The sequence below is a fragment of the Aptenodytes patagonicus genome, chromosome 1 (assembly GCF_965638725.1).
Source record: "Aptenodytes patagonicus chromosome 1, bAptPat1.pri.cur, whole genome shotgun sequence".
In the NCBI taxonomy this organism is placed as follows: domain Eukaryota; kingdom Metazoa; phylum Chordata; class Aves; order Sphenisciformes; family Spheniscidae; genus Aptenodytes; species Aptenodytes patagonicus.
Genome location: NC_134949.1, coordinates 61,841,991 through 61,859,937, shown reverse-complemented (window position 1 = coordinate 61,859,937; position 17,947 = coordinate 61,841,991). Strand labels below are relative to the sequence as shown.

The 17,947-nt window shown below is 46.1% G+C and overlaps 1 protein-coding gene and 1 long non-coding RNA gene across 2 annotated transcripts in view; both read right to left on the bottom strand.

Annotated features, from left to right (window-relative positions):
* The window catches only part of NUAK1 (NUAK family kinase 1), a 50,403-nt gene extending 37,333 nt beyond the window's left edge, over positions 1–13,070 (bottom strand). The window contains exon 1 of the mRNA XM_076339220.1: positions 12,755–13,070. Within this exon, the coding sequence (XP_076195335.1) occupies positions 12,755–13,060 (306 nt within the window). The 5' untranslated portion in view covers positions 13,061–13,070. The remainder of the gene's footprint in view (positions 1–12,754) is intronic.
* LOC143160908 (uncharacterized) lies at positions 6,075–10,376 on the bottom strand. The gene is made up of 2 exons (XR_012995451.1): positions 10,103–10,376; positions 6,075–7,919 (listed from the first exon to the last, which is right to left on the bottom strand). It is a non-coding gene; the product is annotated as an uncharacterized LOC143160908 (long non-coding RNA).
* Positions 13,071–17,947: the final 4,877 nt, after the last annotated feature.

Sequence of the window (17,947 nt, the reverse complement as noted above, 5' to 3'; positions counted from 1 at the left end):
GCAGCGCTGCGCAATGTGAATTGCTGTCCACAAGGGACTGGAGCAAGAGACTGCCTAACCCACTTTGTTTAACGTTTTACTTAAACAATCCTGAAAGGGGAAGCTGCATTGCTACTCTGGAAATTACAACTTTAATCTCATTTGAACCACGCATTCCTCAGTTAAACTGCAGAAATAATTTAAGAACCGACTCCCAAATAAGACATTTTTCAACATTTCCTACTTTTCCTGGAAATATATTACCTCTGATGCTGTGAAGTAAAAGCAGGCTTATTAATTTAACCAGGTTAAAGTTTTTCCAGTAGCCCAAATAAACTCTAATGTCAGGCTAATTACATGCATTTCACCAGTTTTGCATTTTCACATTCCTCAAAGCAACAACACGCAACACCACTGGAACATCAACCATTTCCAACTCAACCCCACAAACCATTTGCACATATTGCATTCATCGCTTACTCGCACTGCATTGCCCGTGGCAGGAATCAATAGTGCTTCGCTGAAAATAGAGCAAGCTTCATCTCCCCTTAACGGCAACGCAACGGCTTCTTCAAGTTTGCTTTAATGCGCATACCGCAGCTCAGAGGTGCCAACATTTACTGGGTTGTTTAAACATCGTTTAGAGTTTTGCTGGGCAGATAAGAAGAATAACTTGGGTGTACAGTAAAACAAAGATATAGCTGTTTGTGCCAAACATTCAGTTTATGGCAATACTTCATAGGAATTATTCCCCATAACAACTGAACTGTCATATCCTACAACTACATCCCAGGCAACCTCCCAGCTGAGCTCACTACGGCTGCTGTCTGATGTGCTCCACATACAAACACCCAGAACTACCCAGATGTTCTCTATGTAAAACATTTGGTTTGAAGCACGCAGCGCTTCTTTCCAAAAAGCCATTACATTTGTTTAATGGACTCACACAGTTCAACTAAAATATCCTGGAGCAGACATTTGACTGCAACTCTACTCTACAAGCCCCATCTGCAAAAAGAAAAAAAGAAAGAAAAAGTAAATGAGAATGCTTTACATGATTTATGCTGTCTTTATGATCAACCAGTTCATAAAATAAAAGCTCTGCTCTACAGACAATAACACAAATCGCTTTCAAGTGTATTGTTTAGTCCTTGCCTGTGTTAAATATTTCAATTGAAACAAAGGGCCGAACTCTACTCTTCAGTTTACAACAGTGTTAATGTAACCAAGAGCAGCATTTTACCCACGGACATCACAGAGGATGCGATTTTTTTGTTTTAGGCTCGGAGTGAGTGAGAATGACATCCAATAGTGATAACCAGTTACATTCACGGCTGCGGGGTTTTCCTTTCATCCAAGAAAGGCTGGAAGGAGGTTAAAGTACAGCATGAAATCCTTCTTGATGAATTCCTCACAGGCAATGTGCAACCCACGATGAGGGATTTCACAGGTCCCATTAGACCACATTTTCATCATGAAATGCCGGACAGGATGGGAGATAGATTTGTTTTACCGAAACAGAGAGGCAGGTAGAAAACTCTCAAACTGTACACAGAAAAAAAACCTGTTGTTGAAAAAGATGGCTAGTCCCTGGCCTGGATGTAAATGCACTGCACGTTCTAGCTGAAGGCCCTCGTTCCTCCCAGGTTGTGAGGACACAATGGTGACCAAGTGGTACCAATTGGTGATCAGCAGTGGTACGCAGTAGTGACCAGGCTCCAAGACACAACAGCTGGCAGGCTTTTGAAAAATTGGCACCAACCCTTCAAAGTGTGACTACAGGCATGAAAGAGGATATCCACTTTATGAGCAACCTTCCTGAGATGCGTTACAGCCATGCAAGGAACGGCTCGGCTCAGCACAGCGCTGGAGCTGTGGTCGACCTCGGCTCTCCCTGCGGCTCCACCACAGACTTTCTGGATGAACCTCAGGGAAACCACTCACCCCCCTGGGCACCCAAAGGACAGCTGTGACAACCAGCTCCTACAGGAGATGGAGCTTAAACCCACAGATCACTGTTTCATTGCATCACCTCATTTCGGCACCCTGAAGAGAATAAATTCGGCAAGGAAAAGAGCGTGAAGGACACTATGCCTCATGTATAGGCCTGGTTAAAAATGTGTCTTCCCAAGAGGGCAATGTGGACGCCTGTGCTGGTTTTGGCTGGGATTGAGTTAATTTTCTTCACAGTAGCTAGTATGGGGCTATGTTTTGGATTTGCGCTGAAAACAGCGTTGATAATACAGGGATGTTTTCATTATTGCTGAGCAGTGCTGACACAGAGTCAAGGCCTTTTCTGCTCCTCACACCACCCCACCAGCGAGGAGGCCGGGGGTGCACAAGAAGTTGGGAGGGGACACAGCCGGGACAGCTGACCCCAACTGACCAAAGGGATATTCCACACCATGTGACATCATGCTCAGCATATAAAGCTGGGGGAAGAAGGAGGAAAGGGGGGACATTCAGAGTGATGGCATTTTGTCTTCCCAAGTAACCATTACATGTGATGGAGCCCTGCTTTCCTGGAGATGGCTGAACACCTGCCTGCCGATGGGAAATAGTGAATGAATTCCTTGTTCTGTTTTGCTTGCGTGCGTGGCTTTTGCTTTACTTATTAAACTGTTCTTATCTCAACCCACAAGTTTTCTCACTTTTACCCTTCCAATTCTCTCCCCCATCCCACCGGGGGGGAGTGAGCAAGCAGCTGCATGGTGCTTAGTTGCAGGCTGGGGTTAAACCACGACAATGCCTCTCAGTTGTATCCCTACACAGGTCAGCTAAGCCTGTATTGCCTCCAGCAGGTATTTTACAGGGATTTTCATCCTGTGCTGGAGTGCAGCTATCTCATGCTCCAGGCCACATGGCGTTAGAGCATGCACCAGCTGGGAAGGTTGCGTTCTCCCCTCTTCTCCTCCCAAAGGCTTTTTTTTTTTCCCCCATGCCGAAACAACGGCCCACAGCACAGCCCTGCTGAAACCACTGCCGAGTGCTGCTCCGGGCATCCCCTGAGGGGATGAGGGAGGGACTGGCTGGCCTTCGCTCCTCTTTCCTGAGCTGAACTCCGCTGGGGAAGCTATGAGATTTGATTTGTGCAGAGCATGATGGCAAAAAGATGCAAATAAATGACAGCTCCAAACATGTGCCTCAGGAGCTGTTTTTTTAACAAATGCTTCACCGTCTTCCCCTGTCAAACTTGTGTGCAAAAGATTTAATCTTTTTGCATCAACGACAAAAACCACAACAAAACACCGTTTAACAAAAAGGAACCTTTAATTACCACACAGCTCAAACAGGTATTTTTATGCAACCCTCATTGCTACCTTTTGTGATCAAAAAAATCTTCACACTCATTTTTAAAATAACTCTTGTACCTCAAATAAAGGGAGATATCATTCACCATCAGGCGTTTCATGGAGATTAGAAATTGTAGCAGAGATTAAATGCCTTTTTGTGTACAGGAAACATGATATGGAGGCTTTGAGATCTCCATCGACAGCAGGACCTGAACCTTTCTGATCTACCCATGAATGGCTAAATTTAGTCTCCAAACTTGGCATAGTATCTTCTCACAGGAACAATGAATTTCTTTTTTTTTTTTTTTTTTTTTTAAGCCTAATATCCCTTAACTAGTGTCTTTATTCCAAGGGAGTAGCGCTCAAGCCCAAATACGCTGCCTCAGCTCCTCGGCACAGCGAGACATTAGGATAATTGCAAGTCCCTCAAGCCGCCAGACCTCAGAACAAAGACACTCGGCTCCTTCAGCCTCTCTGCTTAAGTTGTCCCACATGCCAGCTGCCAGGCCAGGGTAGCTGAGGGGCTCTGGCATTACCACAGGCCAAGGTCCCCTAGGAAGGCTAGGCAACAGGGACGGAGCGGCCCGCCATGCACCGATGCTTCGTCATGGAGGCAGCCAGCCCCACGCAAGGCGCAGGAGACCCTCCCCTTCACCGGGCTGGCATCCCAGGAGACCCAACGGCAAAGGGTCTTGGGCGCCATGCCGGAGGCGTGGCTGAGGTGAGGTGGGAAACGCAGGCAGGGAGAGGGGAAGGCCGAGGAGGCACCCAGAAATTAACAGTTACGTTGGTCATATATTAACCTAAGCGACCTCAGCTGTCTTCTTGATACTCATAAACCACAAGACCTGCATTTATTTTGTGATTTTGCATTCACCTCCAATTGGCGGGATGGTTTTGAACATGCCAGCCATGCAAACCCCTTTCCCCAGAGCTGCTGTGTGGCTGGGGTTTTTTTAAAGGAAAGGAACGACCCATTAAAGTATTTTATTATTTTCCTCCATTGGTAAGAACAGAGCCTGAAAAAGTTCACACTTGAGCAAGACCCAGGACTTGCGTCCCGTCATGGGCCGGTGGCAGCTTTAAGGACTGGTGTCTCGTAAACCACCAGAGCTAGAAGCAAATCCCATTTATCTTTTGAGAGTTAGGGAACACTAAGCATTTATAGCATGCAATAGTTTAACAGACTGAATTGAGGGTTGGTCCATGGTCTTTAGTTCAAAATATAAAAAATACTGAGCTCAAACGAGAGTACTAAAACAGCACAAGAGCAAGGGACGGCTACAACCTCGCCCCCTCCAGCAACATGCAGCAAAGGTTACGGGGGGGCCTCCACATCTATTGAACATCTGGCATTTTTGGTGTGGGTCCAGGATGTTTGATGGGTATGGCCAGACACGGTACACTCACAGAGTATCTCACCCAGCCCCCTAGTGTTCAAAGGTCTAGGATCCCCTAATTTATACAACGTACTATGTTGCCTGTGAAGACACGGTGATAAATATATTCTGTTTAAAAGCAGATACTTCTCAAATCATAACTTGCAGATGCTCAAAGTCTTTCATGTGGGTAAGACAAATGAGAGCCATAGAAACTGATTTTGTAGCCAGGGAGTACAGGAAGCAACAGCAGGAGAACACTATTGAAAGCCTGGATACACTTATGGCTTTAATGAATTGGTCATCAAATATAACAACACACATATGCAGTTTTTACCTTGCTTTGTAGTTCGCTCCCCACCCCCCCAGCTATTCCCCATATATCTGGCAAAGTGGAAATTATTTTGAGTTTAGTTTATTAAATGGACACACATGGTTCTCACATCTGCTGGAAGATATTTGAGAGAAATGCTGACAAATATCATTTGCATATTTAGTCAGAGACCTTTTCATCTGAGACGTTTCCTCTAACTATCCCAAGTACATCGACCCGTCAGGCCTAATGACAAGAGGTTTTTTTTCTATAGTGTCCGGTGCACACCTGGGCGATTTAGGGACAAATCCTGACTTACGTAGGCGGCAAGAAGAGACAACATCAATACTCTCTGTAGGTCAGAGATTCCCACACCAACACGCCCATCACTGGTGGCATACAAACCATCAAAACTGTATGCCAGATCTGGGCACTGGAGCAGCCTCCACCCCTGCCCAGGTCAGGAGCCGCTGAGGCTCTGGCCACTGCGCAGAGGAGGAGTTGGCAGCTGCCACTGCTGCTTCTTGCCAGCCATGCTGTGACCTCCTATCCCACCCCAAGCCCAGAGGCAAACCCGCATTTCTGGCTTCGGAGCATCGTCCAGGGCTGCAGCAGAAAACATGTGGTTTGGTCCCACTTTACACAGGAAGAGCTTACTAGATGACAATGAGGAGGAACAACAGTGTCCTGCTGCAAGGAGCATGGTTGTACAGTAAGAGGAGATGCTTTGGCATCAGCATCCTGGTTCGTGCAGATAGAGGGTACATAGGCGTGGTACAGGAGGCGGAGACCCGAGCCAGGGAGATGCCCACATCAAAGCAAAGGTCAACAGCCAATTTCTAAATCCCTGGTATGTGGGCTTTGGAAACATGTCCCATATGCTCTGCATTTGGATTACCACGGCTGTACACACGTTGACCTGCCGGTGCTCAAGGCTGATATACCTGGAACTGGTTTTCAACCCACATTCGGCATTCTTCCTTGGCACTGTCGTGACCACCACGTGCCTCCTCCCAATTCCTCACTCCAGCAAAGACTCTCTAGTTTACCAGACAAAACACAGACTAACTAGGATCACAGTTCTGTAAAGAATAAACAATTGCTCACAAGAACTGCACATTCCACACAGTTTTATTCAACATGTATGACCCCAAACTACAATATATACAATAATTGTCTCCACATGGCAAATCCATATTGCGGTTCTTAAAAAATAATAATAATTTTTAGAACACATGCCACCAAAAAACGCAGTATATTTTAGCCATATCTAATGAAAGACTTTGTACAAGCGATTTCCATTCTGTTGTGTTCTCTAGCATATGGTGCTGTGAAACCATTTGTAATAACACTTAGGCATTTTATAGTGTTGTTAGCTGAAGGCTGCATTATAAACATTGGCTCAAATTCTGTTGTGAATTTCACATTTAGAGGGATCACAATAGGTATGTATCAGGCCAAAATGTGCCCTGTTAATTAGTCTAACTTCCCTATGTTAAGTAGTATCCCTTCGGAAAGGGATACACTGAGACACAGGCAAGTTAATTGACCTGCCCAAAATTGTTCAATCCAATGGGGGGCGGGGAAGAAGCAACAGTCTCTCAGAAACTTTTAATTTCTTCACCTGTAAGAGAGTCCAACATCACTGAAGGAATATCACTTGATGTCCACTCAAAGCTCAGAAAGAACATGCTGTTCTTTAATTTGGTAAAAGATTTGACAAGCTAATGTAGTCAGATGATCCCTTACTGGCTAGTCATTAATTCAGACTTTCATACCACTGAACCATACTCCCCTGAACAAACAAATCTGCTTCTCCAACAAGAATTCTCAGTGCAGAAAACAAGTATTTTGTACTAGTGCCTTTCCCCTAATGACCTGCATGCTGTAATCAGTTATTTCTGTCTGCAGCTCTTGATGTTCGGGTCTTCTTTGGCATTTCAGTCATACAAGTGTTTATGGGAAGACTGCAGTAATTTTATACAACCAGGTAGTAACTCCTATTGTAATAAGCCCACAATATTCACTGTGAATTACATTAGATTAAACCCAGTGTTTTTTTCTTTTTCCTTTTTAAACCAGAGTCTCAGAACACATCTAATAATTAAGGGTGGAACAAATAACAAATTAACAGCAAAACTATTTTCAAGCCCATATACTCTTTCCAACTTCTATTCATACCAGATCTAGAATTTCCACGCATGCTTTGGTACAATTTTTACAGAGGATGACCTGAGTTTCACTAACATGCCTTCAGCACCATGAAAACATTGTCTGGATTTAGTCACATTATGAGTCCCTAAAAGAACTCAGTTTGCACATCTTAAATAAATAAATAAGGTTTTGGCAATACATTTTGCAAGAATCCCTCTTCCACTGAGGAACCTCTGGCCCCACATTAAGTGTTGCATGGCAGGAGAGGTGTATGCAGCACCCACCACAGGCTGCACAGACTCTGCTGGCAGCTACCAGCTCAGCAGCAGGGAGCAAGGCAGCGCTCTCTGCGCGGGTCACAGCGCTGGCACGCAGAACAAAGCAAGAGGCAGCAGCACAAGTGGAGTACAAAAGGGTTGGGAATGGAGACGGAAGCTGAACGTCACACAGGGACAAAAGCCCAGGGTAAAGAGAGAGCCCAGGAGGCAAGAGAGACCGAGCTCTGCAGGAGGAGGCTGTCATCTGTAGGACCCTGGTGTTACGTACTCTACATGTCCAGAAAAATCAGGTATTAGGTTGTGCACTCAAAACTAGATGATACTTCTTATGATTTTGGTTTTAATCAGCAACTTTTGCTTTCTCATGTATAAAACAGGGTAGCGATACACTTGAATAATAGTAACAATGGCTTGTATTATCATAGCTGTGGAAGCCACGTTCACGAATCAGGATCCTGCTGTGCAAAGTACTGTACAAGCACTTCACATCACAGCAGTGTTGTGTAGATACTTCCACTGGTGTCTGCAATAAAAGGAAGATATTTTAATAAGAACAACAAAGAACCTCAAAAAAAAAACAAACAGTTCTGTGTCAGATTTGGACATTATCCTGCAGAAGATGCACACTGAGCGATCAAGATAAAAATCAATATGAAGTAGTGACCCAGGTGCTAATTGAAGCAGAAGTCCTCAGGAAAAAAATGGAAATATATATGGAAATGTCATTAAAGATGATAAGAGAATTCACATGCATAAGAAGGGAGAGAGGAATACTGACATTTTCTCTGATATCAGCAATGCAGAAGAGAGAATTGGGACAAACATCCCACCTGGCTTTCACTGTCCTCAGTGACCCATGAGCATGCTTTTATCTTGTTATTTAGAACCCTTAAAAACCAAACCGCAAACAAACAAATGGTTGTGTGGCCAACAAGGCCTTAATTACTGACATGACAGAGCTGTCATTGTTGGTATTCACATTTTAGTTTTGTCATGATACGGAGAAATACAATCAACAAAGCAAAGGTCCTCCTTTCATGTAATCTGTTGCTGTTTCAGGGTTGCAAAAACCCTGTGTGACTCTCCAAAAGCATCATGAAGCAGAGCTGTTTCAAAGCGAAGACTTTCACTGGAGTTGCAACTAAAAATATTTCTGTTGCTTTAAAGTTTGGGTTTGTTTGTTTGTTTGTTTGTTTTTACAAGATTTTAGTTCTGAAACCAATTTCATTTGGCAACATCCTTCTACCTGTACTTCTATGCAAAAGAGAGAAATAATGTGCACCACCACACATAACACATCTGCACAAATATGCACCGCACGCCTGGTTTTCACGTTGGGCTGCAGCTTGTCATCAATTCCCAAAATAATTAACTTTCTGGAAGAACGGCTGGAGGAGAATAGTGCTTCCTCCACCTGCTGGTGAGGAGGAAGAAAAGATGTCCTGGCTCTCAGGCAGAGAGAGGGAGGTGAAGGCAGAGGGGAGGCCCCTGCAGCTACTTCCCATCGCCTCCGAAGTGCAGCCTAAGGAGAGAAAGAGAGAAAAGCTCCTGGCTTTTGCAGAGGGCAAAATCTGTCCCAAGGGCAGATGGTAACCGAAAGGAAGCGCAGATAATACAGGATGCTTCATGAGAGGTTATAACAACCAACCAGCAATGTTAGCAAGCTCCAGGTCCAGCGGTGGCAGGGAGAGCAAATGACTCCCAGCAGAGCACCTCACAGAAGGGCACCCACAGGGAGCTGTAAACAAGCCGGGGTATCAAACCCCTGGATTAAACTCTGCTGGGAGTGCTCCAGGCAGCCTAACAGGGTTTACCTGGTGTCTTCCATGTTTTAGAGAGCTACATGCTCCTTTACTAACATTAATTTCATTAATATTAATGCATTTTTGTATCCAGGCATTGCTTTCTGTATAATGTCAGGAAAAGACAGATAACGAGACTGAAAACGCCCATCTGTAATTTAAAGTTGCATTATAGGGAGTATTTACTCCAGTGGAATTATTTACTCAAAGAAGAACCCAGCAGCATCTACCGTCTTCAAGCACCATGCATGGGATCGGCCACAAGTGGTCAATACACAGCTTATCTAAGGCTGACATAAGTGTAACTGTGGATTTCTTGGCTAACAAACATTGAATACATAACATGAACAAAAGCTCAGTTCTTTGCTTTAACATGTGCAAGATGACAAGCGGAGAAAACACCCACAGAAACGTCAACATGAGTGTTACTTCACAGGCTTGCGATATCATCTCTTCATCCTTACACTTACTAACAGGTGCCTTAATTTAAAATATCGTAAGTTACACAGTGTATACCGAGCCAGTACTAATGAAGGAAATCTTGCTGGCAAAATTAGGCACCTCATACATCATGTAGTGGGCAATATTTTAACTGCTTCGTGCAGCACGCAATACTGTCTGTAGTCACTGTGGTAACAAATACACAAATTCACATAAGTTGCTTCCAATAACAAACTAAATGTATCATACAATCTACCCCGGAGCTTTATGGCAGGAAGCTTTACAATCACGTCCCACTGAGTTAAGAGGAAAGACAAAGAAACTACAACAACGTGAATAAACCTGCAACCTGTTAATAAGTGCCAAAGACTACTTTCATTCAAGTCAACAGAAATCCTGCTATTGATTTCCAATGGCACAGGACTAAAGCACATCTGTACCTTGGATCGAACTGTCCTCTCACCTTGGTTTTACTTCATTCACTCAAATCTTCCAATTTCTATTTCACTCCTGAGCTCTCCATTTATGCAGATGATGACAAATCCAAAGTTCATGCTTCACATTAAAAGCCTGGCTAATCACGCAAGTGTCTTTATGAAGTGCCGTACAGCTAGTGAGATTGTTAACGGACAAGAGCAGCGGAAAGGCCAAATAGGAGAATCGCTTGGACAAGGCTGACGACTGGGAACACAATGCCACCGCCAAGGTCCAGCTTCGCAATCTGTTACCATACAGCTTCAAATACCTGCTTACCGCTGAGTAAAGAAAAAGATGATTAGCTAAACCAGCAGCAGAATAGGAAGCAAACAGGAGCGACCTTGGGACTCTCGCTACCTAGCTGCCGGTTGTGAGATGATTTGCATTGGAAGTGGTGCAAGAGACGGTGCCAGCCACATCGCTCGCTCTGTGCATCCCCTGCTGGACACACGGCAGCATCCAGTCCGACCTGCTCATGAACACTGCAAACGCTGCCCACTAATAAGAACTGAGGAGGGGAAAGGGAAGAGAAAGAGGCAGGGGGGAACTGAAGGAAAACTCTGCCCCTCTCTGATCAGTCATCCTGTCTGTGCTCTCCTCTCACCCATGGAAAGCAATCGGTGTTCACTGCAACAGCCAGACAAGGGAACTGTCAGAAAACAAGAAGCGTTTCCCATTCACTTAGGTGTGGCTGGATTCCTGACAACTAGCTTTTATTCTGCAAGCAGACAAAACGTGGCTATTTTACATACGCTCACAGATGTTAAAGTTCAGACAGACACGTTACACCAGAACTCGCCTGCAGACTAGTTAATAATTATGAAGTGCCACACGCCAAGGCTTGTATTACTACAGTATAAAACTCGCACCCCGGTAAGGATTTGTTTAGCTTCTGCATACCAGCTGATAGAGCGAGTGTAACATTTTTATTGCATTTAAGATTGCATGGGTATTCTGATTTTCACCCTCTCCATTTCAAGATGGCATTAGCCGTATAAATTCCGTTCAGACCGTATCATCTAAGTATCCTTAGCCATGTAGCTGAAATGCTTGACAGTTAGCAAAATACGGAAAGACCAGGTGTGTTGTTAACTTAGAGGAGATACACATCTACGCTACATCCTTTCCTCTGAGAGGGTCCTTCCCAGAACCAAATCTCATTTACAATACAGCCACCTTTTTTTTAATTTATCAGGTCTTTTTGAAAAGGTGTTTCCGATGTATTTGCTTATTTACTACATTTTGTAATGCAACTCAAAAATAATCTACTTACAAAATAATAGTTACTATATAACATAGCCCTGGAGCTTTTGTTAGCCTGAAACTGTAAAACAGCCAAGACAGCAAACTTTAAAAATCATGGACTGGGAGTGAGCATGTGCAGAGATGTCCATCTCTGGTTTCTCTTTAGCCTGCCTCCAAATGAGCTAATAAACTGAAAGCATACATGATATGACTCTACAGCTTGGCTGAAACTCTCATTTTCACTGTCGACACAAAGATATTTAGTTGCAAAGTAAGTGTCCCTTATTAAAGCCACGGCATCTGCAATTTCATTTTCTGTTTTACAGTTGCTTCTGCCTCTGGGTGCGCGTTGAGCTTCCAGGCGACCAAAAGGGAAAGACAAATGAGACAAAACCTGTAATGTCACTAGGGAAAGGTCTTGCTTTTAGATGAAGTCTAGTGAAAACTCAATTAGTCTACTTCACATGAAAAGCAGCATTAAGACCTCTTTAGAAAAGCATCTATTTCTCTGGGCAGTCTTTAATGCAACGCCTGCCTCTCGTTCGCTTGCCCTCTGTGAATAGTTACATATTTCGGGGAAGGAAAAATGACAATAACTCTGACTAATGTGTACATTTCTTCAATTGCATTTCTGCGCCCTGCTGGAGCGCTGCACCAATGAGGAAATGCTGAAGCTGAGTTATTGCTGGACAACCTCCGGGCTGCTTGAAGTCTCGAGCCAGCCGGCTCCGCTGAGCGGTGAAACGGATCGTAAAAACCAGTGGGGCTGGGTTGCAGTCCCTGCAATTTTTTTAGGTGTCAGCAAAGTTCAGGTCACAAAAGTATGACTGAATCACGGCATTTTTGACCAGAGAACCAATGTTTGCCATTCTGACAGTACTTTGTGAGCGGCTTTGGTTAGCCGGGGGATATGACAGGTTTTGCTAAACTGTGAATTTCCAGTGGGGAAAGAATAACTGTTCGCAGTGGACCCGCAGGTAAAAACAAAACAAAAAGCCACCCTATTTTTCCAATAATAGCACATCCTCTCAAAACGTACCGATGTGTTACTACAATACCACCAGCGCCCCCCACCCCCCAAAAAAAAAAAAAAAGTTTATAGGATTTGCACTCCAAACAAAGCCCTGGACCCAAGCGACCGCAGGCACCGGGTGGGATGCTGACCCGCTCCCGGGTGCGGGAGCGGACCCGGGCCCCCGCGGGCTGCCGGCCACGGCAGGCTCCTGCCTCACCGAGACACGCCAGCCCCGCACACGGCCGGGTCTCTTAACGGGTCCCTGAGGGGATGCACCCAGCCGGCTCCGTTCCGAAGTAGGTGTTGGAAAGAAAAATGATATATAGATATATATAAATAAATTAAAAAGGCAAAGAGAAGCCCCTCCGCCTGCCTTACCACTCTGCCAGAAAACCTCTCGATGGCCCGCTTGACTTTGCCATAGGTGCCTTTGCCCAAGGTCTCCTGCAGCTCGTAGCGATGCTTCAGGTTGTGCTTGTGGTGATGCCGCTTCACCCCCTGCTGCTTCCTCGCCGCCGCCGTTACCTCCGGGGATGGAGCCTCCCCGAGGGGCTCCTCCATGGCCGCCGCCGCTGCCGCTGCTGCCTCGCCGCCGCCGGCCGGCCCGGAGCCGCAGGAGGAGCAGCGGGGCTGCACGGGGCTGCTGCTGCTACTGCCGCGGGCGGCCGCCTCGGCGCCCTCCATGCCCGGCGGCGGCGGGCGCGGGGTGTGAGCGCCCCGCCGGCCTCGAAGCCTCTGCCTCGGCCCCGCGCCCGCGCCGGCACCATGGGGCGCGGCGGGGCGGGGCGCGGCGCGGCGGGGCGGGGGGCGGTGGCGCCCCGCGCTCTCCTCCCCTTCCCCGCCGCCCGCCCCGGCGGCCGCACAGGCGTGGGGCGGCCCCTCCGCCCCGCCCCGCCCCGGCCGGGCCGCCCCCAGCGCCGCCGGCCGGGCGGGGGTGGCCTCGCCGGGGTCGGCGCTGGCGGCGGGGAACGCTGCCCCGCGAGCGGCCGGGCCGGGCCCTCCTTTGCGCGTGGAGGAGACGGCGCTCCGCGGCCGCTCTCCCGGCCCGCTGGAAGGCGCCTCAGCGGGGCTGACCCCCAGGGAGGGCGGCCTGTCCCCTGCCCCCGCCGCACGGCCGCGGGCCGGCCTCGCCCCGGGGCTGAGCCCCCCCGGCCTCTGCGGGGCCGGGCCGAGGCGAGGCCGAGGGCAGGCCCCGGCCCCACGCGTCTGGCGTGTGCACCTGCAGAGCCCGGGCGTAAGCGTGGGCGTGCGGACGGCAGGCAGGGGCCCGAGTGAGCCTGCACCAAATTTAGGTCTGGAAGGGTTTTTCCAGAAAACATTTAATTTTACCCATTCGCCAAGCGGGTGAGGGTTTCCTGTAGGGTTTCCATGTAACTGGAACTGGCAGAAAAACACGGGCACGCCCAGCGCCTGCCTGTCCTCGGCATGGGCAGGCGCGGTTTGCCAGCTCCAGGAGGTTTTCGCCTGTAGAAACCTTCCTGGGCCCAAGTCCTCCTGTGGTTGACATTTCATGCAAATCGGCGCCAAGATCTAGAGCTGACAGAGCCCTCAGCTCTGCTTTCCAGAACTTTGAAATACAAATGAATGCATCAGCTTTACTCTTCATTTTAAAGTAAGGTGGTTATTTCTTTCACGAAGACGTCTTGAAAACTTAAACCAATTCAGACATACAAATTGTTGCCAGGGTTAAGATGAATCAGATGTTTCTTTTAGAAAAGAAGCCCATGGCCAGAAAAGGCGGATGGTCTCTGTTGCAGCAGAAATGGGAAACTTGTGTGGGGTGAAATCACTTTGGTGTGGTCCAGTATGGCCAATTTGCTGAACCGCCGCAAACGCCTTCATGTGAGAGTCCTGGCTTGGTGTCTCCTCCCCGCTGACTGTCCTTAAGGTGTGGGTTACAGCTGGGATCTTCTGCTCTGCAAGGATGATGCACAGACTTTTTGAAATCTAGGGTTCGGTTTCACAGTCACAGCGATGTCAAGGCACAGAATTTAGGGAATTGGTAACCCCATTCCTCCGTTTCACTGGGGGAGTGCTAACACAGAGGTTGGTCCGTGTGCTCAGCCGATTTGAATGACTGCCTCCTGTGGACAGCTCAGGTTTGTCAGAGGCAACTAACTCAGGAGTGTCAAGGTGATGGGGTGATACCCAAGCACCAGCTTCTGTGAGGACTCTCGTTCGGTTCTTCTAGCTCGCCAGGATGGTGTGTAAGGCTGGACTTCCTCGAGGTTTCTTCCTGAAATAGTGAACATACTGCTCTGAGGTTGCAGCTTTAGCCCCTCTGACTTGATAAACTCAAAAAAAAAAAGTTTCTGTGTAATTACCACCTCTGCACCTTCGTTTTAGGATCAGCAGAAGTGCCCGACTGGCTCAAGGCAAGTCTGTCTAGTGCAGTACCCTGTTCCTGGCAGGAGCCAGCACCCTGCCGCACATGTTGAAGAAGACAGAAAGAATCCCGCAGTGGCCAGAGAGAGGTAACGCCTCCCACGTTAGGTGCTTGATATTTGGGAGCCAGATACTGACGTAAGCCCTGGAGCATAAAATTTAACATCTCTTTCACAGAGTGCACCACAAACTGGCTATTCCAAAGCAGAAAGGGTAAGGGAAGCCTCACTCTTACTATACAAAAAAAGAGCGCCATGTCCTCCTGTAGCCCCTTCCTTTATTTTAATTGTTGAAAGGACACAAATGCTGTGGCCTTTTCTTTGTAAGAAATAAGACTACATTAGTAGCTTTCATGGGGGTTTTTGTTTTATTTTAATGCTCTGAAGTGCTATTGCGTTCCCGACAGCTGGCATGGAATAGAGCGGTGTCTGGACTACCTGAACGTACAGGAGAGGGAGATCTGCTACTGCATTGGCTGCCTTCTGTGCCCCCACTTTGAAACCCACTTATGTAGCTCTTCTCAGACTTGGGGGATACCCCAAGAAACATTCATGTGGCACGGAGACCTGCTGCAAGTAGGGATTGGCATGAGAATGGGATGGGGATGCAGCAGCACTGAGAGGCAGGAGGGAGCTAGGAGAGGGTCTGGCAAAACAGAGAACAGGAGAGGTGCCCTTGACTGCCGGGAGAAGTGAAAAATTGTCCTGGCGTGTGTTCACCTCAGTGCAACTTCACTTAAATAGATTAAATCAGAGTCTTGATCTTGCTGAGTGCCAAGGGTGTGCAGTCTGTCAAGATGACAGTAACAACTGCCTGGTGGTTTTGCATGTCCAGTGCAAGCCCTAGTCCCACCAAAGATGAGAGCAGCCTGGGTCCTGCTCTGATCTGTGCCAGCTGACTGCGCGCTGGACTGCATGAGCAGCTCAGAAATGGCTCGGTCCCCCCAGAGGCAGCAGGGAAGAGTGTCCAGCTATGGTTGTCTGTCTGGAAGCTCCCTTCAGGCTGGAACTCAGTGTAGCCTATATCCAGGTCCTTTATAGTTCTTGAATAGCCGAAAAGCGTGAATGCCAGTGATGAAAATAGGTTTCATTATGTTATACTCATGAGTGTTGTTAATATTCCCAAGAGTATTCTCTTCTAGCTGCTTAGAAGCATACATCACCAGTTCCATAAGGAAATATGTCATGAATCATTGCTATATATTGTGATTGGAGAGATATAAGGTATAATAAAATACCAGAGGCTCCAAAATGAGAAATGCCAATTTTGTAATGGAATAAGCACAGGTACTATGTAGCATTAGAAATACCACTTTTCCTTTTAAATTTCCACACTCTTAAATGTGAAGCCAGAGGGCATTAAGCAAATTAAATACGTAAATTAAAACTGGACACAAGAAGCTTTCTGTGCTCGTATGTAATAGCAATGGGAATTGAAAATAATTATATAGAAATACACACATGATTGAGTGTCTCACCGACATACAGAGATATTTCCTTTTAATTTTTAGCATATTGTCAGCTTTGCAATTAGTATTTTACTTGGCACTACAGGAATAAAAATCACGAGAGCAAGCAGTAAACCAGTGTCCTTCACAACAGGTGTAAGAATGCCAAGAAGTAAAAATCACAGAGGGAAGGCAAGGCAATGTTAGAATGGGCATAGAAAATCTTAAATAATGACTTTTGTAGGCAATTTGCATCGTTCTAGCTGTTCATGTCAGTGTAAAACATGCAGTGTTTCATTGTTTCTGAAATAAACATTTGGTGAGAATTTCAGTTCTCTGAGTTTATAGACACCACTAGGGAATTCTTCATTTCTGACAGTATTATTTTATGTAAATGCTTTTCCTTATTCACAAAAAGGAATTATCCTCCCATTGAAACCAGCAGACTTCTGAAATAGGATTAGGCTCTAATTTGCAAAACAGTATTGGAGGATATGTTGTACCAAATATATACAGATAATCACAATAACAACAATAAAGCCACTGGTTTCAGTAGGCTTACCTTCCTGAAATCAGTGTGAGCTGGAAAACAATCTTAAAAGATTGCAACGTTAGCAATATAAATTTATCATAAAACTCAGTACATTTTTAGGATTAATTTTTGCCATGAACTTTCAAAATGGCACAACTTATTTGTTATCTGGCATAAAGACACAGGATAAAAAACCACTGGCTTAACAGCTCTCAGTCAAATGTTTAGGTCTCCTCAGAAAGTCTACACCACCTGTAATGAAACGTAAGATTCATAGAGCTGATGTGAATTCATTCCATGTATTTAGCTAAATAAAAAAAAATAAACACTGAATTTCAAGCATACTTGCTACAAATACTTATTTTACAAACTGAGGCCAGGTACTTTCTGTGCGACAACTAATGCATATCGCAGCTTAACTTGGTGAGACGGTGTCATTTGTACACAAACAGACTTTTTGCTCATAAGCACTCTTCAGTGTTTGTAAAGTGTTCAACAGTGTTTGTTACCAGCCTTACAAAGGCGGGCTTCCAAGGGGCTGTTGGAGAGCTGAAACACCTTCTTTGACTGTTCCCTACAGCATAAGATAGAGGAAAGAGGAGAAATGAGTACTAAGGGGATTCCTGGATGCAACGGACCTGTATTCTGTGATACTAATGTGCTGCTCTCTTAGGTTTCAGTCCTCTCTGCTGAGCTGTGTGTGGAGAAACACATAACCATAGTCTTAAAGTCAATTGAGTTGCTTTGACTGTTCATGCTTGATGATCAAGCTAAATATAGCCGTACGCATTTGCTGGACCAAGCTGAAGTGCTCAGCATTGTCCAGTCTGCAAATCTAAAGATGATATAACTGCAAATATTTGGAAGATGCTGGCAGGCGAAACTGGAGGCCATTCTCTCAACTGAACTTTCTCCTCTGTATAAGTACCTGCTGAGAGAGAGCTTTTCAGTCTGATGAAATGAAAGCATGTTAATGTGTTCCACTCAGTGATAGGGATTATCCTTTAGAAAGAGGCGGCTGGCAGAGGCAGCTGGCATCCATCTGTTTCCTGCAGCAGGTATCTGCATATTATCCGCCCTGGCAGATCACATCCAATCCTTGAAATTGCATGCTTTATGAAAATCACAGGAGTCACACAAGTTCAGGATTAAGACTGTAACACTGATTTTCTCTGTAGTGAGCCATATAAAAAACTTTACCTTGACA